This window comes from Trichomycterus rosablanca, chromosome 8 (assembly GCF_030014385.1).
Source record: "Trichomycterus rosablanca isolate fTriRos1 chromosome 8, fTriRos1.hap1, whole genome shotgun sequence".
Classification (NCBI taxonomy): domain Eukaryota; kingdom Metazoa; phylum Chordata; class Actinopteri; order Siluriformes; family Trichomycteridae; genus Trichomycterus; species Trichomycterus rosablanca.
Window position 1 is genome coordinate 8,964,877 of NC_085995.1, and position 24,039 is coordinate 8,988,915.

The following is a 24,039-nucleotide window of genomic DNA, read 5'->3' on the forward strand; positions in this document are numbered from 1 at the left end:
ATTCAGCAGTATTAAGTTTCAGCAAACACATTAATTTTGACTTCCATGCATTTGTCTGCATTTTATCTACAGCTGTAAACACGTCTTGTCATATTAAATGGTTTTAATAAACAAATAATATTAAACAAAACATAATACTCAACGTGAACCTGACTGAAGACATAGTTTATGCAAAAATTTGATTTAATTTAACAAAGAAATAAAGTTATTAAACACCCATATCATCTATTTAGTTAATCAGCCAGTTCCTTGCATTAGCTGTTTAAACACAGCCAGGCTTGACTGTGAATATAAATAAAGATGGTAAATATAAATATCTACAGAAACACTACAGCAAGATCTAAGGAAATTCCAGAAAAGCTAAGAATGAGGGCAACAAGGCCATTTACAATGCTCAAGAACACACCAAACTCCAATAAGAGCCACCACCGAATGGAGATATTTAATCTACTCCACACCAAGTGACCAAACAAGGTAAATACAATTTCTGATAGCTAGATAGAGACACTCACTCACTCCTGTTTTTAACTGCTTACCCAATTAGGGTTGCGGGGAGGGGGGGGAGGGTGCTGGAGCCTATCCCAGCTTTTCAATGGGCGCAAGGCACACAGTACGGACGGGGCGCCAGTCCATCGCAGGGCAGACACACATACACACACACAACCATTCACCTATAGGGCAATTCAGTGTTTCTAATTAACCTGACTGCATGGACTGTGGGAGGAAACCCACGCAGACACGGGAATAGAACCAAGGACCTTCTTGCTGTGAGGCGACAGTGCTACCCACCGAGCCACCTTGCCGGCCTAGATAGATACAGTACAATGAAATTGTTCATCCACATATCTCAGAATTTTTGAAAGCTGGGGCCAGAGCATGGGGTCAGCCAATGTATGGCACACTCTTTGTTGTTAACCCACATCTAGCCACTAAACTACCACTGTTTATTCCCCAGAATCAAAGGTCAGTGTCAGAGGTGGGATTTGAACTCGCGCCTCAACCTTGAGTCTGGAGCCTTAGACTACTCAGCAATTTATCTATATATTCCCAATATGTTGACAATAATATTAACACACTATATTGAATTCATGTTGCCTTGAGGAAAGTGTGGTACATACAGTATATTATAGATATCATGTCTGGATGTCTGGATGTAGACGTTCAACCAGCTCATAGCACCGGGACTTGAACCCTTGATGTGTAAGATTAAATTAATAATATCAGTTACTTCCAAATGTGTGGGAGTACTTTAGGTTTAATACGGAGGAACCTCAGTGGCCTGCACAAAGCATTGAACACACCCCCCTTTAAACTCTTTTGTGATAAACTGAACAAAAACATCTACTCCCATGTTCCTACTGTTAGAACTTCTTTATCTCTATTTGTTGCAAACAGTTTACTATAATGTTGGGAATTGGTCTAGCACTACTTCATAACAGAGGACAAAGAAGCAGGTTTATTGCTCTAACTCAACCCTGTCCAATGTGCAGGACCCAGAATTCTCATTAAGACAAAGCTTCCTTCCTAACACTATCGATCTAATGCTGACTGGCTATTGTGCTGAGCAAAAGTAGTGAAGTACAAGTGTAAAAAGATGAATTACACACTGTATAGCCAACAGTGTTATATCATTTATCATAATTACACTCTGTTTTGGTAAGGTACCTCTAAAGTGGTAGCTTTCTAATAAAGCCCCAAATCAGAAAAAAATTGGGACAGTATGGAAAATGCAAATGCATTACAGTAAGTCTTTATATAAGCATTAGACTAAACGTAAACACAGAAGTGAAAGGTCTTCAAAGAAAGACTATTCACTGGGAGGTGAGCCAATCAGCTGCTGTAGCCAGCTCTCAAGCAACTAGAAGAAGATGGATGAGAAGACCTGAGGGTGTCCTGGCACCCATCCACAATTTTACTTCAAAAACTTCCACTTTAAAGCTGAATTAGCATTTTTATCCAGCAAACATTCAAGGAACCAATATATATTACTAGGTTTTAAAAAGGAACTTTCAACACCTAACCATGGTATGCATGATCTGATCCGGTGGGAACGACTAACAAGACAGAATGAGAAAAACTAACTCAGCCAATGATATTTAAATACAAGGTATTTAGGCGGTAGCACTGTCGCCTCACAGCATTCGATTCCCAGGTGGAGTGGTCTGGGTCCTTTCTGTGTGGAGTTTGCATGTTCTCCCTGTGTCTGTGTGGGTTTCCTCTGGAAGCTCCGGTTTCCTCCCACAGTCCAAAGACATGCAGTTAGGTAAATTAGAGATACAAAATTGTCCATATCTGTGCATGGCATTAAAAACTTGAAGTGATAAACCTTGTGTAACCAGTAATTACCTGTCCTCTCATGAATGTAACCAAAGTGTGTAAAGCATGACATTTAAAAAAGATCCTAATAAATAAATAAATGAACAGGGTATAAAATAATTCAAGTCAGACACGCATATTAAAAATCACATTATTTATAATTTAATTAGATATTTACAAATTGATGTATTTAGCCTAAATATTTAAGTATAGAAGCACAATGGTTCTGGGCTTATTATGGCTCAGATAGCTAAAGTCATTAGGTCTATCACCTGATGATTAATAATGAATAGTGCAACTAAATAATGACACCAAACCAAACAGTAAATCCACAAGAATAGTAGTTTTGGGATGGTCAGTTCAGAGTCCAGACTATAATCCATTTAGAATGCATATAATGTTATAGGCCTGTTCACACAAGCAATATGTCAAATGCTAGAGGCTTTACCAGTTATTAAATATAAACATTCACATTCCTCGTCATAGTACAAAGTACATTTGTGTATTACATTCATTAATTTACCACTCAGTCTTTACCACTGGTTTATCCTATTCAAGATTGCGGTTGGTCTGATTCACTGGGCGAAAGGCAGAAAACACCCTGAACAAGTTGCCAGTCCATCATCGACTCACACTTAGGGCAATTTTTAGTAGCTGCAAATGGCCTAATTGCATGTTGTGTTAATAATCTAGGCAGAATGTGTTACTGCTATTAATACATAAATAAAAAATCAGGCCGCATATTATGAGTAGGACCCTATTAAGTTCACAACAAAAAGTTGCTTAATTTCATGGACCACGTTTTTCAAAAAATGACAGATTTTTACAGAGAAGTGACACATTTCACAGCAGTCATTAAATAACACTCAGAAATTCAATGGCAGAATAAATAAAAGCTACAATGCACAGCAAATTGCATATTACATGGGAAACGGCTCATTTCACAGTCCGTAACACAATTTTCCTGGCCGTGAATTAGATAGGGCCTTAATAATGAGTACATTACATTTCATTTACATTTTCGGCATTTAGCAGACGCTTTTATCCAAAGCGACTTAGTCTAAGCAATTGAGGGTTAAGGGCCTTGCTCAAGGACCCAACAGTGGCAACCCAGCAGTGGTGGGGTTTGAACCAGCAACCTTCTGCTTACTAGTCCAGTACCTAAACAGCTAGGCTACAATTGCCCATACAGTTGTGGTAATTACTGTTAATTACTAAGGGTTCACAAACTTGCAATTTAAAATGTACATTCTTGCGACTGCACATACATAGTTAAATACAATGTGTACACACAGTGGCCCGACAGCTTGGCACAAAAACACAGAAGCACTCTTTTTTGTGGACTGGAATGTCAAACAAGCTCATGGTCAGGTGTCCACATTCATTTGTATCCCTGAAGTTTGCATTCGATCTAAGTAAAATAATAAATAATATGGAATTGCTTAGCTGTACAGCTCCTGGTGTGTGTGGTGCATATACTATGATGCTTCAGTGCTGGGGGTCAGCTCAGGATGTCGTTTGCTGTTTGTGAGGAAATTATTGATCCACCTACATAATGGGTCAGGCTTTGACAGCTTGAAGTGCATTACCTCTGTCCCTGTTGGACTGGTGTAACTCTGGTACAGTGGTGTTTGATGACAAACAATATGGACGGATTCTGTTACATGTACCTGGGCAGCTGGAGAAGACAATGCTGAGTCATGTTCACGGCTTTATTTACTGGCCGCTTGGCTTTATTGGCAAACTGCCAGGTGTTAGCATTAACATCTTCATTTGGCAGTAGTACTTATTTGTTGTATTGATTCAGGTAGTAACATAAACTTAATGATGCAATTGACCTGTATGGGACACTGATTTATGGAACATCGTAGCTGTCCATTAGTAAAAATTTACAGCATTTGTCTGGAGTGACTTACAGAACTGCTTCCTTAGTTAAAACTTTTCTATTCTACAAGTAGACAAGAGTCCAACACTACGATCAGCAGGGTTCAGCAGTGGTTTTTTGCCTCTTGTCGCCCGAATCACTGATCGCTCCTGTGTTCGCACTGGAAGCGTCATCATCGCCTGCGGGTGTTCTGTTGCCATAGTTTAACTGACAAAAGCCAAAAAAATAAAAATGCCATGACAGTGAAGTGCACTTTACTGACTAGTATCTACATTTACATTCCTTGTTATAGTTAAAAATACATTTGTGTATTACATTCATTCATCCTCAGTTGACCTGGACAGGTTGCCAGTCCATCACAAGACACACACTCACACTCAGGGCAATTTTTTGTAGCTCCAATTGGCCTAACTGCATGTGTTTGGACTTGTAGATGGAAACCAAAGCACCTAAGGAATGGGATTGAGGTGTAGATAATAGTCTAACACTACGTTCAGCAGGGTTGTCGCCTGAATCGCCTGACTGTTCATCAACTTGTGTTCACACCGGAAGTGTCATCATTGCCATAGTTTAACTGACAAAATCAGATCCCCACCTCTAGTAATTCCTAAGTAAGTCTTGTGAGAAACCTTCTGTGAAGAGCGGCTGTTGTTACAGCAAAAAAAAAGTCGCAAAAGTCGCACTGTTTTAATACCGTTTGTTACGGAAATGTAATGCCCAACAAGCTTATGGTCAGGTGTCCGAAGACTTTTGGCCCTATAGTGTATGGGGTTTTCATTGCATGGTGGCACATAGAAAGTGTGAATATCTTACAGCTTCATATTAAAGGTCACGTTCGGTCAAAGTTTGCATGTTTTATTTGGCCATTGTGCCCATTGTACTCCAACTACCTGACTTTCACCTGATTTGCTTGACAAGTGAGGACAGTCCAGCCATTTTTGTCTGCAAATGAGATACAATTTTCTTAATAAATGGTTTTCCAACCTCATGTTAATCTGCATTGTACTGGTGAGACTTTTTCTCAATACCAATAAGCCCTAATAAACCAGTGGAAACCTGGAAACAATCATTGTTAATTAGCAATCAGTTCAAGATGTTTGTTGAGTTTTTGCCCTTGAGACACTGGAAGCTCCAGGTTGTTATGTCGCTCGCCTTGAGCCGAGGACCATTACGGGTACAGCGAGGACAGGCTGTTCTGAGTAATTCACACATGAGCTGAGCACCCACGCTTCCTGACAGGAACACGACCGCTGACATTGTGCCATGCGACATTAAGGCACACTCTTGTTTCTACATAACTGTTATTGACAGAATGACCGGATAGAGGGAATGAATGACTTATATTCATGGTACAGAATAATCTAATCTCTGCTACTGTATTTAGTAAATAATTTAATTATTGGGTTTCCTCGCATTAAATAATTAAATCATAGGAAAACTCATGCATGAATCAGTAATAAGGTTTCTTTTTTTGAATACAGAACACTCTGCTAGTAGCAAAGCTATTAGTTCAATTACAGTTTCCACTAGTGATGTAAAAAATCTAAAAAAAGGTTGTAAGCAGGTGAACTTTATCAAATTAGCTGCACAATGCAAAGCATTCTAATTTTTCTTAGCATTCACAAAGTATATTATCAATTCATGTCATGTATTATTTACATGTTCAGCATTTAGCAGACGCTTTTATCCAAAGCGACTAACAGTACTGTGACAGTATACTGTCTAAGCATTTGAGACAAAATACACTGTCATGGTACTGTAAGTCGATTTGGATAAAAGCATCTGCTAAATGCTGAAAATGTAAATGTAAATGAATCGGCTATCAATCAGAAGGTTGGCGGTTCAAATCCCGGCTTGCCAAACTGGGACATCTGGAAAAATAATTTAATTGTACTGTACATTTATATATGACAAAAAAAGGCAATCTTTAAAATCTAATAAGTGATTTTGTGCTAACAAGCTTCGGACACCACAGTCGTGGAATCCTCACCCATTTTACTCGAGCTTCCAGCTCATTGATGTTTGGTGACTTTCATGCTGCAACTGCTTTCTTTAAATCCTACCAAAGATTTTCTGTAGGATCGTTATCAAGTTCCCAAAGCTTTAATCATATTGTACCCCAGCTTTAGGTCATACAGACTAGAAGGTTTTAAAACCAGCAATATTATGTAGGGCTTCAATAATTGTGGCATGGCAGCATTAACAAAATATCTGGCTACTCTAAAATACTACATTATTTATTCCATTTGTTCATTGGATGTATCATTCAATTAAAAAATGTCATTTAAGGCAAAATCAAGGTCTGTAGAAAAGTTCAGTGTTTTAAATTCATATTTTCTTTGTTGGGTTGAATAATTGTAATTGCAACTGTAATTTCTTATAGGTGTCACCCAATATACTTGAACACAACATGAGCTTGTACAGTAACTGGACAGTGTTGCATAAACCAAGTAAGAAAGTACAGAGAAATTACACATAAAATCATTTAGTGTTTTAATTAGATGTAGCTACTTGTGCTTAAAATTGGTATAAACATTTTCTACTGCCAATACAAACAAAATTAAGATCCAACATTGGGCAAGTTCAATTACTGTCATTATTGCAAGACTACTAAATATTATTTAGCATTTTTAACAGTTTAATAAGAAAAAACAAACAAACACAAACCTAGTAATCTTAATAGGGTGTTTTATGTGTTAATGTGTGTTAATACATGTAGTTCATCATGCCAATAAACCTTGTAATATAAATTCTTCTGGCACTCTTGATGAACACTAATGATTACTAGCCAATTTTTCCATAATATTTTGCTTAATAATAAAAATTGATATGTTAACAGATACAATATGATAACTATAATATATTAAAAAGTAACAATATGCAGAAGCATAAATCTACCTTAAATATTTAATAAACACAGTGTTCTTCTTTAAGATGTGTTTATTGTAATCTTAAAACAAGCTTTTCTATTTATTTAACACGACTATATATAATATATAATTTTTCTGACTGAATTGCAGAACGATGGGGTGTAAACACAACATTAAGTCCACTTAGTGGCCAACATGATGTGGACACCTGACCATAAGCTTGATGGATGTCCGATTCCAAAACCATGGCCATTTCTATAGAGTTGGCCACATTTGTGCCAATAGCAGCCACAACTTTTCTGAAAGGGTTTCTACAAGGTTTACAAGTATGTTTAATAGAGTGAATCGCTTTTCCTTAAGTATTTGTTCATGTTTTTAGAACAGGAAGCTCACAACCAGGAGTCGTTATTGTGCATGTAAAAAATAATTTAGCTTGGAAAGCTGGACACATGAAATTTATATGCTGAGATGATCAGAATCCCTGATAATCAGGAAGTAGATTTTTTTTGTGTTCCTTTAGCTAAAACAGCAGTAGATTATTGTGTAGACCTAACAAAAAAATTTCCAGGTACACTGACCTTTAATTAAAAAATATATACATTTTAGCTACCACAAAGGCAGAAATAAAAACACTCAACAGTACAGTTTTGTAAGTGGGATTAGAGATGATTTGGAAGTGTGTTGGTTCTGTTCCAATCTGCATGCATAATGTAATGAGCAGCTGCAGTCACGCTGCTGGGAGCTTTGTGGCCAGGGAAATCCTGCATTGCCCCTCCCATTCCCTTCTCTCCCTCCCATTCCCTTCTCTCCCTCTTTATGGGGTTTCCCTCACAGGTACAGGCGGCATCGTGAATGAGGAATATGAGGGTGTGTTAGAAAGTGAGATGTGTACATACTGTACTTTCATCATGGCACTGATTCACTTATGTCAGTTTTAAGCAGATTTCCACCCTCATGTCACCAATAAAATGTTTAATACCGTGCACTCAATTCCACCTTTCATAGCTGCATTTTCTTTTCCCTAAATATCCCAGTCCACCCCCTTCCATTCCTCACAGGCTTGGTCTCGTTTCTTTTCTCTCTCCCTCCCTTAATTCGACCTCACACTCAATCTTAAGAACCATCCATATGAATAGATAAGCTGACAGGATCTATTCCACCGAGACGCCGGACCACTCAGCTGAGAAGCCCCTCAATTTCACCCGTTAGCCACTTATATTCACCCTTCTGCTTAGCATTGCCTGGGTGTTCAGTGAAATGGGGGGAAACATTCTAGTCTCTTTCAACAGTTTCTCAAGTAATGGCCAGTATTTTAACTGGTTTAAGGCTTAGTGACATCAACCAGAGGGGGTGTGCAAAAATACACCTCATACACCTCTAAATAGTATGTATGCTACTAAAGCTATCTAGTGCCAGATCTCTACAATTACAACAAACCATGTGCAGCAACCTCTTTTGCTGCCTCTTACCGCTAGGAAGTGCGAGGACGCAGCCATTATAAAGGGTTTCAGCAAACCAGGCCCAGGTGATCACCATCTCTCTTAATTAGTCTGCTTGTTTCAGCTAACCGCCACACCTACACTTCTTTGCTTTCCCTTAATGATTTCCCTTCAAGATTACCTAAGTGTGATAAACATGCACCACTGGCCCTAAAGCAATGTAATGTAAATGACTAAAAGTGGTCATATAAAGCCACACAAGGCCAATTGTGGCAAATACCATCATGCATGTTTCTTTATGTAGAATAATAGCAGTTAAAAAATCATGACATTTGGGCATGATGGAACAAATTGTAAATTGGGTGCCATGCAATACATTAACATGATTACTGAGGACCTGAGTTTAATCCACGTTTCCAGTCAACTACTCCTTATTTCTCATGCTTTCCAAAATTTTGCAGAACAGAGGATTCATTTATATATTCATTGTCTTTATTATCACCTCTTTATTGTATTCAGGGTCATGGTGGGTCTGATTAATTGGGCTGGATCCAATCCATGGAGGTCCCACCTTGCAACTTACAGGAGTTAAAGGATCTGCTGCTAACATCTTGGTGTCAGATACGACAGCACACCTTCAGGGATCTAGTGGAGTCCATGCCTTGACGGGTCAGGGCTGTTTTGGCAGCAAAAGGGGGATCAACACAATATTAGGAAGGTGGTCATAATGTTATGCCTTATATATATATATATATATATATATATATGTAAATATGATTGATTGACATGTGGCCATTGTTTCTTTAATTTGCGGTTTGATACCATAGCTACGCCTCAGCCCACCTAAAGCACTGCTAATCTAAAAAAAGTGTAAAGTTTCCATTCAACAGTAGCCGGTTTGCGCCATTTTTGCATTTTTCCTTTTGTAACCTACACTGTTTGTGAACATGAGTGCGCAACCAAACACAAAAACAGTTCGATTCAGGCAAAAAAAACAAGAAAGCCGGCTGTTATGTTCATAAGTGGACGAAGCTGATGGAGAATATTCAGATCTCATGTTACATACAGAAATTTTAACTCCACAATCTGACATTCATATGACCTTTATATGAAATTTTGGAACTTGCTGGCTGAGGAAAAATATCAAAACATAAAAATGTGCCACATATTTGACAACAACCTACTTGTGTGAATCAGCCTTTTCCCACATGAAAATAATTAAGTGAATATCGGTCCACCCTCACTGATGAACACTTGGAAGCTGCTTGAGATTTGGCATCAGCAGTTACTGTCCAGACTACATAAACCTGTCTGACACCATTCAGTGCAAATCATCAGAATAAGGTCAGTGTGATTTTCAGTCGCTTGCCCTGTAAAGCTAGATATGTAGATAAAAGCTACAAAGCATTTTTGAAAAGTAGATCGTGATGACCTGTCTACTGACTGATGACCTGACTAATGACCTGTCCACTAAAAGGTGTAACAGGTAAAATACTTCTTTTCACAATGTTAGACCGTGAACTTCATCCTTGCTGTTAATAAATTCCCTGTCCAGAATTTACCCAAGCAAAACAACACCAACTTTACTCTTAACGTCAATGCAGCAGGATATAAATACAGCGAACACAAATCTACTGTTCTCTCAGCTCCACTCCTGAATCCGCCCGAGGCAGAGATGCAGAACTGTGCTAATTGGTCTCACTTTCAAAGAATAGCTGCTGGTGGGAGTAGCGTCGTACATCCACGCACACACACACACTGATGTGTACAGTGCTCTTACACGAACACATGGCAGCACAGAGTGTACAGTGTGATATGTATAAAACGAGCTTAAACCGCATAGAAAAAGATCAAAATTCAGTTTTAATTAATTCTCTCTCTCCCACTCCACTAGCACTGATTGGTGAATACATTTGCACTGGTGCATTCTGACTCACCCGCACATGTACACCCAGTATGTCTAACTTTTCTAATTTATATTCGTTTTGATACTTTTTTTTTACATATACACACCGATCAGGCATAACATTATGACCACCTTCCTTATATTGTGTTGGTCTCCCTTTTGCTGCCAAAACAGCCCTGACCTGTCGAGGCATGGACTCCACTAGACCCCTGAAGGTGTGCCCTGGTATCTGGCACCAAGATGTTAGCAGCAGATTCTTTACCTCTTGTAACCTCTGTAAGTTGTGAGGTGGGGCCTCCATGGATCGGACTTGTTTGTCCAGCACATCCTACAGATGCTCTATTGGATTGAGATCTGGGGAATTTGGAGGCCAAGTCAACACCTCAAACTCGTCATTGTGCTCCTCAAACCATTCCTGAACCATTTTTGCTTTGTGGCAGGGCGCATAATCCTGCTGAAAGTCATCACACAGGCACAGCCATCAGGGAATACCGTTTCCATGTACATGAAAGCATGAACATGGTCTGCAACAATGCTTAGGTAGGTGGTATGTGTCACAGTAACATCCACATGGACAGCAGGACCCAGATTTCCCAGAAGACCATTGCCCAAAGCATCACACTGCCTCCGCCAGCTTGCCTTCTTCCCATAGTGCATCCTGGTGCCATGTGTTCCCCAGGTAAGCGACGCACACTCACCCGGGCCATCCACGTGATGTAAAAGAAAACGTGATTCATCAGACCAGGCTGTTTGGTGGTTCAAGCCCCACAACTGCCAAGTTGTCACTGTTGGGCCCCTGAGCAGGGCCCTTAACCCTCAATCTCAAATTGTGTTCAGTCATAATTGTAAGTCGCTTTGGATAAAAGCGTCTGCTAAATCTCACAAATGTAAATGCAATCACTGTCTATAAAAAGTTTAGCATGGGTTTACTTCGGGTACATACAACCCCCAGGTTATCAACCCCAGGAAACATGCAGAAGGTAAATTGGCTGTGTTTAATTCTCTGTAGGCATTTATCCTGGTCATGGTCACATGGCTGTGGTTTTCCAGAAACCACTGTGTGCAATGCAGTAACACACACCAAACATGATGTCAATCCATTGCAGGGCCTTATCCATGTCATCCCATTCCACCCCATTCAGACATAATGAATCAGCATCAAGGTCCTGGGTTTGATCCCCAGGTGGGGCGGTTTGGGTCCTTTCTGTGTGGAGTTTGCATGTTCTCCCTGTGTCTGTGTGGGTTTTCTCCCACTGTCCAAAAACATGCAGTCAGGTTAATTGGAGACACAAAATTGTCCATGACTGTGTTTGACTTTAATCTTGTGAACTGATTAATCTTGTGTAATGAATAACTACCGTTTCTGTCATGAATGTAACCAAAGTGTAAAACATGGCATTAAAATTCTAATAAATATTGGAACGAGGGTTTCCCGCACCTTTCCTCCTAATTTCCCCCCCCCTTTTCCTCCCCTAATCTATAGTCGTATCCAATCACCCTGATGGCGTTACGCTTTACCTCTACTGATACTACCCTCCACTGCTGACTGAGGAGCTTTACAACTGACACACGCCCCCTCCGACACATGTGCAGTACCGACTGCATCTTTTCACCTGCACAAGGCAAGTTAATATGAGGATCAGCCTTGTGTACGGAGAGACACACCCTGATCAGCATTATTTCCCGACTCAATCAGCCAGCAGTTATGAGGAATCCTGGTCCGGCTCATCCCACCCTGAACAACGGCCAATCGTTGTTCATGTGGCCGCCCAGCCCAGACGGATGGCAGAGCTGAGATTTGATACAATGTATTCAAAAACCCAGCTCTGGTGTGCTAGCTGTTTTTACATCATCACATGAAAATCATCTTTCACTTAAAGCTTCTTTGAGCATCCAAAAAGGTGGAAATCAGATTAAGCTAAATCCGGACTATAAGCTCTCTCTCAGTCTCTCAGACATGATCAATTACTACTCCTCCCACCCTCACCGTTTCCAACCAAAATATAAAAGTGCGGAAACTTTTTGAAGATCCCTCATATTTTATGCACATCAGTCACTGCTGAACTTTTGGGATTTTTATTCACAACAGTCTCGGAAAAACAGACGAACAAACTAGGAATAAAACAGAGCTGTGTATTCCACCACATATCTCATATCTCAACTCCGTCAAGTAAAAACCTGAACTTTTCTCTCCAGCACTGAAGTTAAGCAAATCCAGTAAACATTCATGCACAACCCCCTCATCATCATTCTCAAATAAATCCTGAAGATGATTCTCAGTACATCCTGTACTCACTGCGCTCTCAGGAAACTGAACAACAATTATAATAAAGACGCCGCGATTGCTGGAGTACTTGTAAACAGAAATGAGGAAGATCATGTTCTGTAAACTACACAAACCCTCAAAGTTCTGCGTATTCTCACCCTGTGTCACCGAGTCCGAACAAAATGCAGCGTAAACATCAGTGCAGTTGTTATATTCACTTGCTTTTGTTTATACAACATCTCTTAGGTAAATACAGCCTGACTCTACCTAACACTGGGTTGCCTCGCACTAACATAATGTATTAGATGTGGAGATTAGCGTGACCACTCTAGATTTAATGAGCAAGCCCGTGCGTACTGTTTACACACCCTCACTGAAGCGTACATCATTAAAAAGCACAAAGCGGAACACAGGGCTGGTAGTTTAATTACACGTGTGGGAAAGAGGGGGTATGAGCAAAATTCCTTCTGTTTGCTTATCTTTTTGAAACAATGGGTCTGTCTGAAAACATAGTGAGCTCTCTACATAAATTTAAAAACCTCCCGAGAAGAAAGCATGTCTAAATTCTTAGATACCTTAAAATACTGCCTACTGAGGTGCCTGAATTCAAAGCGATAATCTGACTGAATAATGAGAGAGCATCCGATGCTTCCTTAGCAGTAAAGATAATCCCAGCATTCAGTGCGGCACAACTTTTCTCACAAAAAATTACAAGCATGGCAGATGAATGAAAAGTGTACAAAGTGTCATGTATTTGCAAATTCGGGTTTGTCAGTGACAGTTGAACCGTTTCCATTACACAGAGGGAGATGTTAGCTGGCATGCTACCGTGTTGTGCCACCTCAGCCCATTGGTTTGCATGGCCCGAGGCTAACTGTGTTAGCACAGTAAGCTAAAACTGCGGTTATGTACTCGGAGTAATCGCTGTCTAGGTAGTGCGTCTAAATAATCTGCCTTATGACTTTAATGTCTAATTAGAATCCTCTCTACTTAAGCAGCTGCCTAGGTAGGCAGTAGGCAGCAAGACAGCTCAACAGTTTTTTGGACAGACCCATTGTTATGAGTGATCATATGCATAATCCTGAATAAAAAAAAATACTGTGACAGTAGATATCGTACAAGCAATTAAAGGTTAAGGGCCTTGCTCAAGGGCCCAACAGTGGCAACCTGGCAGTGGTGAGGCTTAAACCAGTGACCTTTTGATTACTAGAACGGTACCTTAACCGCTAGGCTACAACTGCCCTACAAGAGTTTACATTTTCGGCATTTAGCAGACGCTTTTATCCAAAGCGACTTACAGTATCAGGACAGTAGATATTGTCCAAGCAATTGAAGGTTAAGGGCCTTGCTCAAGGGCCCAACAGTGGAAATCTGGCAGATGTGGGGCTTGAACCAGCGACCTTTTGTTTACTAGTCCGGTTTCTTAACCGCTAGGCTTCAACTGCCTTAATAAAGTCTTATAATCTTATATTTGTTGCATCTTATCTTATCACCCTATCTGCTGTCTGTTCGGTGATGTTTGTTTGTTTGTTTATTAGGATCTTAACATCATATTTTACACTTTGGGTACATTCATGACAGGAATGGTAGTTACACAGGATTCATCAGTACTCAAGGTTATATCAAACACAGTCATGGACAATTTTGTATCTCCAATTCACCTCACTTGCATGTCTTTGGACTGTGGGAGGAAACCGGAGCTCCCGGAGGAAACCCACGCGGACATGGGGAGAGCATGCAAACTCCACACAGAAAGGACCCGGACCGCCCCACCTGGGGATTGAACCCAGGACCTTCTTGTTGTGAGGCAACAGTGCTATCCACACTTTGATAACAGTTAGCCACCGTGCCACCCGGTTGGCATTGGTTAGCCATGTCAGTACGCTGTTGAATCAGTGGGTTGGGAAAGGAAGAGGAAGAGTTGCAAGACTTGCCATGTTTTTTGGAGTGGTCACATGACAACAAGCCATTTTTTGATGTGTAAGAAGCACTGCTATAGGAAAATATGACTTAAATAAAATCAGGAATTGCACCTATTGTACGTAACATTTAATTAGCTTGTCAGTTCAGAGCGAAACATTGAGGCTTTGTTGGCCCGTGAGCTCTTGGAATGGAACCCAAAATTCAAATAAAAATTAGAAGAATGTTCATTTCATACCAAGTTGTTCTAAAGGCAAAAGATAGATGGATAGGGGTGTGAGGAGAGTGGATGGACTGATTGTAGGGATGAATAGAATGATGGCTATACTGTATGTTTAAATGTATGGATGGAACACGGTAATATATTAACTTGTAGAAACAGTCAAAAACAAATAAACAAAAAACATCCATCCATAGTAGTGAAAACAGATCCTCCGGGAAGTAAAGCCTAAGTAAAGCCAATGCCTGGTTGCATCACCATAGTAACCAGAACCAGTGCTACAGAGCCAGCTCTTGATCTGGTCCAGTTTGAGTCCAGTAGGATTTATAGTTAGAACACAAGGAACGATGCAGCTGAGAAACAACACCCACCCACCCCCTCATCGCTCCACTCATTCCATCTCCAGAGCCGAGATGCATGTGATCTACTTTACATACAGCTAGAACATGGTGCACTTCATGACTAGTTCTGGAAGTAGTGGAGGTTATGGAAACATCTTGTTAAACAATGCATTCAGATTCTGATTCACTCAGCCCAGCTGCTCCGACTCCGACTCTGACAGGCAACCATATGGAGTGAGGGAGGAACTGAACGAGGATGCATCATGTGCTTTTTTTTTTTTTCAAAGATGAGCCTGTATAGAAAAGTTAAATAAGGAGTGTTGTGGCTTGTCAGAGCCAGTGTGTGTTTTTAATACAGTGGTACCTTGTAACTCAACGTCCCCTAAACTTGACGCCCTTCGTTGAGAAATTTGTACCCTTAAACTTGACATTTACCTTAAACTCAATGCGATCAGCATAAAAAAATAAATAAATAAATAAATATATAAATATATATATATAATTTTAAATTAACAATGAACTGCCGTTTTGTTCAGCGCTTGGCTTGAGTGGTGCAATAAAACATCATTAAAGTGCAAATATGAGACGAATCTGCATTTGTGTGTAATAACTGTCAAATTCACTCTAAAAGCATCCTCATGTATCTGTGTTTAGCTGGATTTTCCTCCTGTTTCACTTTTAAACTTGTGTCATAGCTCAGGGTGCTGAAAAATTGTAAGAATCAGCTCTTACAAAGAGTCTAAAATGTTTATCGATAAAAAAAAAAGCTTAATGTGACTTAATGTATTAAAAGAACGACACTTGAACACTAAACCTCTCTTAATTATTACTGCTCATAAGTTCTCTCCACTAATGAAATTCCTCACTCATTTTAGTACAATAAGTCACGTTAAGTTTTGTGCACCGCAACACTTAATAACAGCACAGCCGGCACACAAGCTGCTTTGCTGCTTCCAATGTGAATGCACCTTTACTGAATGGAATACGGTATTCCAAGATCAAGCATTTCCACAATTAAGAAGCATAAGAAAACAATGAAGTAAAGGTAAAGTGCAGGATTATTGTATTTTTATTGAGATTTAACTAATTTGTTAATTGTATTTCAGTGTTTTTATACTATATTTGTGTTATTTTTAGTGTATAAGTGTCAAAAACAACCACATTATTTAACATTAGCCTAATATATACTCAGTTCCACAGGAACATGGAACGCATTAACAGGTTTCTCATACAACCTTGTAATCTCAAAAAAATACCTTGAAACTCAACGCCTTTTAAACTCAAGAGCAAACTGAGAAATAAAAATTGTTGCATACATGGAATTGACCATCACACAATGATACACACATCAAACTGATGGGGGTGTCAACAATTTCTGATTAGAAAAATAAATAAACTACTTACCAAAAACCAAAAAAGCCTTTTGTACACAACAATCATCTCACACACTGACATGAACAAAAACCCTCTGCCTTCTTCTATAAGAGTAAAAGTACTTACTGATGTGTACAGGTAGCCTTCACTGTTCATGGCAAGGTAGAGTTTGGTCTGGACGCCCTGGATGGCTACCACTCGCAGACCCACTGGGATGAGGTTGAACATAGCTGCACAGAAAGACACAAATAAACATGAACTGATCTGCATAAAGAAGAGTTATAATGGTGCAGTCATACATTAAAGTGCTGTACTCTAGTCTAGGTCTCAGTAAGGTAAACACTAGTCTGTAGGCATGTACTGTACTTCTCAGTGGTACATCAGGCTGAGAGGGTGACCCACTAACATTATCTAATTTCAGCCTTCATCCCCACTGGTGTATAGTATAAAGTATATGTTATATAATGAATCTGGTTAGATGTTAAAACAGCAGTTCTCAAACTTTTTCCCTGTGTTAAAACCCCCTGGGTTATGATATTATTCTCACGCTTTCAGCAAGATGACAAAAGGTGTTGTGTTCCTGCTCATGGGAAATATGATGAATATGATGAACATGATGAAGGTAAATCTCTGGTATTTTCTGGTTTTGGTTGATATAGTAGGTTCACTTCTGGTGAACTGATGGTTCCTCACCTGGGTCTGCTTCAGTGAGAGACTCGTATCAACACCTGATTTGGAATCATTCATAGTTGCTATCCGGTGACGTTTGCACTTTATAGGTTGGCAAATCAAATATTTGTCCATTTTCAAAGACCCAACGTTGGCTACTCAAAACAAATCTAATCCTGCATATGCTAACAAATAATATCAACATATATGAGTAAATTAAAAGAAAATATGGAAATCTGAGAATTAACAAAAGAAACATATAAAAGAGCGAAAACACACGAGCAAACTAACCAATATATAATAATAACAACAAAAGATAAACAAGTCATGTAGGAGAAGGAAGAATAGAAGGGGGAGGAAAATAAAAAGTCTGCAAAGAAAGCAAGGAACGGAGAGAGTGAAAAGAAAGGAAAGCAACATAACAAAGAAATTCAAGAAATGTAAAAAAATAAAATAAACCTGAGTGAATAAGAAAGAAAGAAAGACAAGCAAGAAAATGAAGGAGGGAAGGAAGAAAGAAAGGAACAAAGGAAAGTAAAGAAAAGAAGGAAGAAAGAAAGAAAATGAAGGAGGGAGAAAGGAAGGAAGAAAGAAAATTAAGGAGCAAAGAAAGTAAAGGAAGGAAGAAAGACAATAAAAGAAGGATGAAAGGAAAGGAAGAAACAAAAGAAATGGAAGGAAAAAAGGAAAGAAGAAAGAAAAAAGGAAGAAAGAAAATGAAGGAAGGAAGGAAGGAAATAAAAAGGAAAGAAGAAAGAAAAGAAGAAAGGAAGGAAGAAAGGAAGGAAGGACAAAAGAAAGGGAAAAAATGAAAAGGAAGGAAGGAAAGACAAAAGAAAAGAAGAAAAAGGAAGAAAGAAAAAGAAGAAAAGAAAAGGAAGGACAGAAAAGGAAGGAAAGAGAAGGAAGGAAATAAAAAAAAGAAGGAAAAAAAAAGAAGGAAAGAGAAGGAAGGAAATAAAAAAAAAGAAGGAAAGAAAAAGAAGGAAAGAAAAGGAAGGAAAGAAAAGGAAGGACAGAAAAGGAAGGAAAGAAAAGGAAGGAAAGAAAAAGAAGGAAAGAAAAGGAAGGAAAGAAAGAAAAGGAAGGAAAGAAAAAGAAGGAAAGAAAAGGAAGGACAGAAAAAGAAGGAAAGAAAAGGAAGGAAAGAAAAGGAAGAAAAGAAAAAGAAGGAAAGAAAAGGAAGGAAAGAAAAGGAAGGAAAGAAAAGGAAAGACAGAAAAGGAAGGAAAGAAAAAGAAGGAAAGAAAAGGAAGGAAAGAAAAAGGAAAGAAAAAGAAGGAAAGAAAAGGAAGGAAAGAAAAGGAAGGAAAGAAAAGGAAGGAAAGAAAAAGAAGGAAAGAAAAGGAAGGAAAGAAAAGGAAAGACAGAAAAGGAAGGAAAGAAAAGGAAGGAAAGAAAGAAAAAGAAGGAAAGAAAAGGAAGGAAAGGAAAAAGAAGGAAAGAAAAGGAAGGAAAGAAAAAGGAAAGAAAAAGAAGGAAAGAAAAGGAAGGAAAGAAAAGGAAGGAAAGAAAAGGAAGGAAAGAAAAAGAAGGAAAGAAAAGGAAGGAAAGAAAAGGAAAGACAGAAAAGGAAGGAAAGAAAAGGAAGGAAAGAAAGAAAAAGAAGGAAAGAAAAGGAAGGAAAGAAAAAGAAGGAAAGAAAAGGAAGGAAAGAAAAAGAAGGAAAGAAAAGGAAGGAAAGAAAAGGAAGGAAGACAGAAAAAAGGAAGGAAGGAAGGCAGAGAAAAGTTATTGTTACTTTTTCTAGATGTGGTTCTTCTTTGGAACTAAGAAAGAAAAAGAACTTTATGGAGCTGCTGTGATGTGTTTTTATGTTTTTGCTCTTTGACACGTCTCTCTTTTTTCACACTCAGAGTTAGTGAGCTTTTTGCCAGCTCTGCCTCCACAGTATCCATGAAACTACTAAAGTGCTCGTACTCCTTTGCCCGCCTCCCATGCCACAAGCCAAAAAGCAATATCTCATTTTCACACAGCCTCGGTGTGCCAGAGGGAAAAACGAAGCAGCCAGTAACCCAAGAGTGTGCTGGCATCCATTAAATGTGTCTGACTAGCATCTTTTTTTGAGAGAGAGAACAAATTAGCATGTACCCTCTCACAGATTACGTAACATTATGTTATTAACTCTCTGTAGCACAAAATAAATTCATCTGAACAAGAACAGCACCAGTAACACCAGTTAAACTCCAAATCCTGGAGATCTTACCTGACCTGAGCAGAGTGGTGGGTCATGGGTAATTCACTTCAGTATATAAGCCTGAGATAATGAGACTGTGAGCAGTCTAAACAACAAAAATCTATTGTGCTGTCAGACAACAACCACTGGATTACATCTGGTCATTCACAAATCTACTTCACATAACCTATTCAGTTCTCATTTCAAGGACAAATAATAAATAAGAAAAAAGTAAGAAAAAACACAGGGGAAAGAAGTTACTAGTATTCCTCCTGGATCTGGGAAAAACTTTTTTTAAAGGAAAAAATCATGCAAATAAAAGCACCTCATAAAACTAGAACATAGTGCAAAAATCAATAATGAATAGAAATAAATACTAATCTATACAGAAAGAAAGAGAAGCAAGAAAGAACAGTATACCACATATACTATACTACATATACTGTACTGTGTTACACTGTACTATACTATACTACATGTACTGTACTGTTACACTGTACTATACTATACTACATATACTGTACTGTGTTACACTGTACTATACTATACTACATATACTGTACTGTTACACTGTACTATACTATACTACATATACTGTACTGTGTTACACTGTACTATACTATACTACATATACTGTACTGTGTTACACTGTACTATAGTATACTATACTGCATATACTGTACTGTTACACTGTACTATACTATACTATACTACATATACTGTACTGTGTTACACTGTACTATACTATACTACATATACTGTACTGTGTTACACTGTACTATACTATACTATACTACATATACTGTACTGTGTTACACAGTACTATACTATACTACATATACTGTACTGTGTTACACTGTACTATACTATACTATACTGCATATACTGTACTGTTACACTGTACTATACTATACTATACTACATATACTGTACTGTGTTACACTGTACTATACTATACTACATATACTGTACTGTGTTACACTGTACTATACTATACTATACTACATATACTGTACTGTGTTACACAGTACTATACTATACTACATATACTGTACTGTGTTACACTGTACTATACTATACTATACTACATATACTGTACTGTGTTACACTGTACTATACTATACTACATATACTGTACTGTGTTACACTCTACTATACTATACTACATATACTGTACTGTGTTACACTGTACTATACTATACTATACTGCATATACTGTACTGTTACACTGTACTATACTATACTATACTACATAAACTGTACTGTGTTACACTGTACTATACTACATATACTGTACTGTGTTACACTGTACTATACTATACTATACTGCATATACTGTACTGTTACACTGTACTATACTATACTGCATATACTGTACTATAGTACATATACTAAACTATATTATACTGCATATACTGTACTATGCTATATTACAATACTATACTATACTATGTTTTATTGTACTGTACTATAGTATGTTTTACTGTACTGTACTACACTATGCTTAACTGTACTGTACTTTACTATACTATATTATGTTTTGCTGTACTATACTAGACTATGTTTTACTGCACTATACTATACTATGTTTTACTGTACTGCACTACACTATGCTATGCTTTACTGTACTGTACTACACTATGCTATGCTTTACTGTACTGTACTATACTTAGTTTTACTGCACTGTACTACACTATATTATGCTTTACTGTATTGTACTTTACTGTATTGTACTATAATTCACTGTACTATACTATACTATACTATGTTTTACTGTACTGTACTACACTATACTTTTTTTACTGTACTATACTATACTATGTTTTATTGTACTGTACTATACTATGTTTTACTGTACAGCACTACATTATTCTTTACTGTACTGTACTACACTATGCTATGCTTTACTGTACTGTACTATACTTTGTGTTACTGCACTGTACTACACTATATTATGCTTTACTGTATTGTACTGTACTATACTGTACTTATGACATTACATGTCTTTAGACAAAGAGGATTTTAGGTTCATTATTATTTGTGTAATAATAATAATAAAATAAAAGATAATGGTCTGAAACAGTTTTAATGACCACATCCACCAGCCTTTTTCTCAGGAACTCGAGTAGCCTCACCATCTTTATTTCTTCTCTCTGGAGCAGCCCTGTGTTCTGCGCCCCTTCCTTTATTCCCCTACAGTGCCCATCAGAGAGGAGCACTGATTAATATTTGATACAGAGCCATGGTCTCAGCAGTGCTGCTTCCATACCGTGTAGCATTCATTAGAACAATCAGGTGAAGCTCTTTCCCTTTCCACTAATCCCACATCAAGGCTTGACCTCAGCTGCTGTGAGCACCACCTGCAGAGATCACTCATCTCTCTGACCTGCACTTTAAAGACCTAAACCTCACTGATTAAATACACGAATAAAAACAACTTTTAAGTGAATTAGCTAGGTTGAATTAGCTGAGTTGGTTTCCTGCCAGTAATCTCTCTGGTGTTGGAATATCTTGGGTGAGTCCTGACACAAACACAGGTGAATCTCATTTTAGAAGGATTACTGTGGCTCAGCGTGTGGACGGGGTTTACATGGGAGACTCAATTACCTGCAGCTACTGGAGCACCTGAGCACAAATATAGAGGAATCTCTGAGGATAAAGAGCTTGCAAAAGTGATATATGGATCCTATCGTCTGACAAAGAGGAATCTTTTAGGAATTATTTTTAATAACCATAAAATACAGTAAATGCCATATTCTGTGGAAGTGATTCTCTGTAAAATCTACACAAAATTGTTTGTCACATCACCAACGAGTCAAACATGGTTCTTCTAAACTAAATCACAGATACCCCTTTTCCAGTGACATGGAACAGGCTCTGTTCCGATTTGCCAACTTGATTTTGAACCGGTTCAGCATGTTTGCAACTGGCACCAAAGAATACTATATTTTTCAGCGCCAACCGTGGCATCATCTGTGGGTGTATCAACTTTCACACGAGAAGCCTCAAAACTGCTTTTGCGCCGACTGTGCCGTTGTTTCCTATGGAGCTTGCCACTGCACTTCCATCTTTTAAGGTTCACCTGATTTAATTTGAGCCAGTTTGCCGCTGATATTTCCAAAGCGCCTCCGATGAGACAAACTGTTTGATATGACACAGTAAAAGCAACTCTAAAAAATAAAAAATACAGTTTAACGTGGCTTGTTGTACTAAAACAACGACCAAGGAATTTCAGCAGTACAGAGCACTTTATAACCAGTAATAATGATGAGAGAAGGTTAGCGCTCCTATGTCAACTTTTAGTACATTAAGCCACGTTAAGCTTTTTTTACGGTAAGCTTTTTCGATTCTTCTGAGAAGATAATTCTCAGCACCCTAAGCCGCTTTTATTTACCTAAAATGTGTCAATTCCACAAACCACAACTATTTCAGCCCAACTATTTCTCATTCATTCAGGTCTCTCTGAACAGGTCGCCAGTCCATCACAAGGTGAACACACTCACACCTAAAACATTAACCTAATTACCCGGAAGAAACCCACACAGATACGGGGAAAACATGCAAACTTCATGCAGAAAGGATCCGGATTGCTCCATCTGGAAATCAAACCCAGGAGCATCTTGCTGTGAGGCGACAGTGCTACCCACCAAGTCACCATACTGACCTGCATTCATCTCATGGTAATCTAATTGAATTAATTATTTTATTTACTTATTAGGATTTTGACGTCATGTTTTAAACACTTTGGTTACATTCATGACAGGACAATCAAACACAGTCATGGACAATTTTGCATCTCCAATTCACCTCACTTGCATGTCTTTGGACTGTGGGTGGAAACCGGAGCTCCCAGAGGAAACACAGACATAGGGAGAACATGCAAACTCCATGCAGAAAGGATCCAGACCCAGGACCTTTTTGCTGTGAGACAACATTGCTACCCACCGAGCCACTGTGCCACCCTGAATGAATTAAAACTGGACCAGATCCGATCACAGATACACACAAATAGTTAACACTGATAAGGGCAGAGCTTCTAATACACTTGAACTTTAAAGAAACTGATTAGATAGAAATACAGACTGACATTAGAAAAGGTGAAGAACACAAGTTAACACTAATAAGATTTCAGGTTGATAAAAGGAAAGGGCTCTAACCTATTTGGAATTGAATTAGTTCCTCAGTTAAAGAGACATGATGTAATAAAGCAGAGAAACAGGACATTTAGTAGCTGAGATGAGTTTGCTCTGCTCCTACGCTAACCTTATCAGAACTGAACATGAATACAACTGACTTACAGTAAGATTTATTTTTATATAGAACACAGGTTCAACTTGTATCACCCTGAAGATGATATTTTAAATCATCTTTCAAAACTCGTCGGTTCGAAACTCAGCTCTGCCATCCGGCTGGGCGGCTATATGAACAACATTTGGCTGCTGTTCATACAGGGTGGGTAGCCGGATAGGGACCTCATAACTGATGCAATTATGACCTCTGCTGGATGATTGATGGCGTCTGCACAGAGTAGAGGAATAATGCGATCAGGGTGTGACTCTCCGTGCACAAAGCTGATCCGCATATTAACTCGTCTCGTGCAGGTGAAAAAATAAAGTCGCTACTGCACACATCGCAGGGGGCGTGTGCCAGTTCGCTC

The 24,039-nt window shown here is 38.7% G+C and overlaps 1 protein-coding gene across 3 annotated transcripts in view; it reads right to left on the minus strand.

Moving 5' to 3' along the window:
- The window catches only part of fgf13a (fibroblast growth factor 13a), a 144,709-nt gene that overhangs the window by 6,184 nt on the left and 114,486 nt on the right, over window positions 1-24,039 (minus strand). For all 3 annotated transcript variants that reach the window (XM_062999820.1, XM_062999819.1, XM_062999818.1), the window contains exon 3: window positions 16,664-16,767. In XM_062999820.1, coding sequence (XP_062855890.1) covers window positions 16,664-16,765 — 102 coding nt within the window. In that variant the 5' untranslated portion in view covers window positions 16,766-16,767. The remainder of the gene's footprint in view (window positions 1-16,663; window positions 16,768-24,039) is intronic.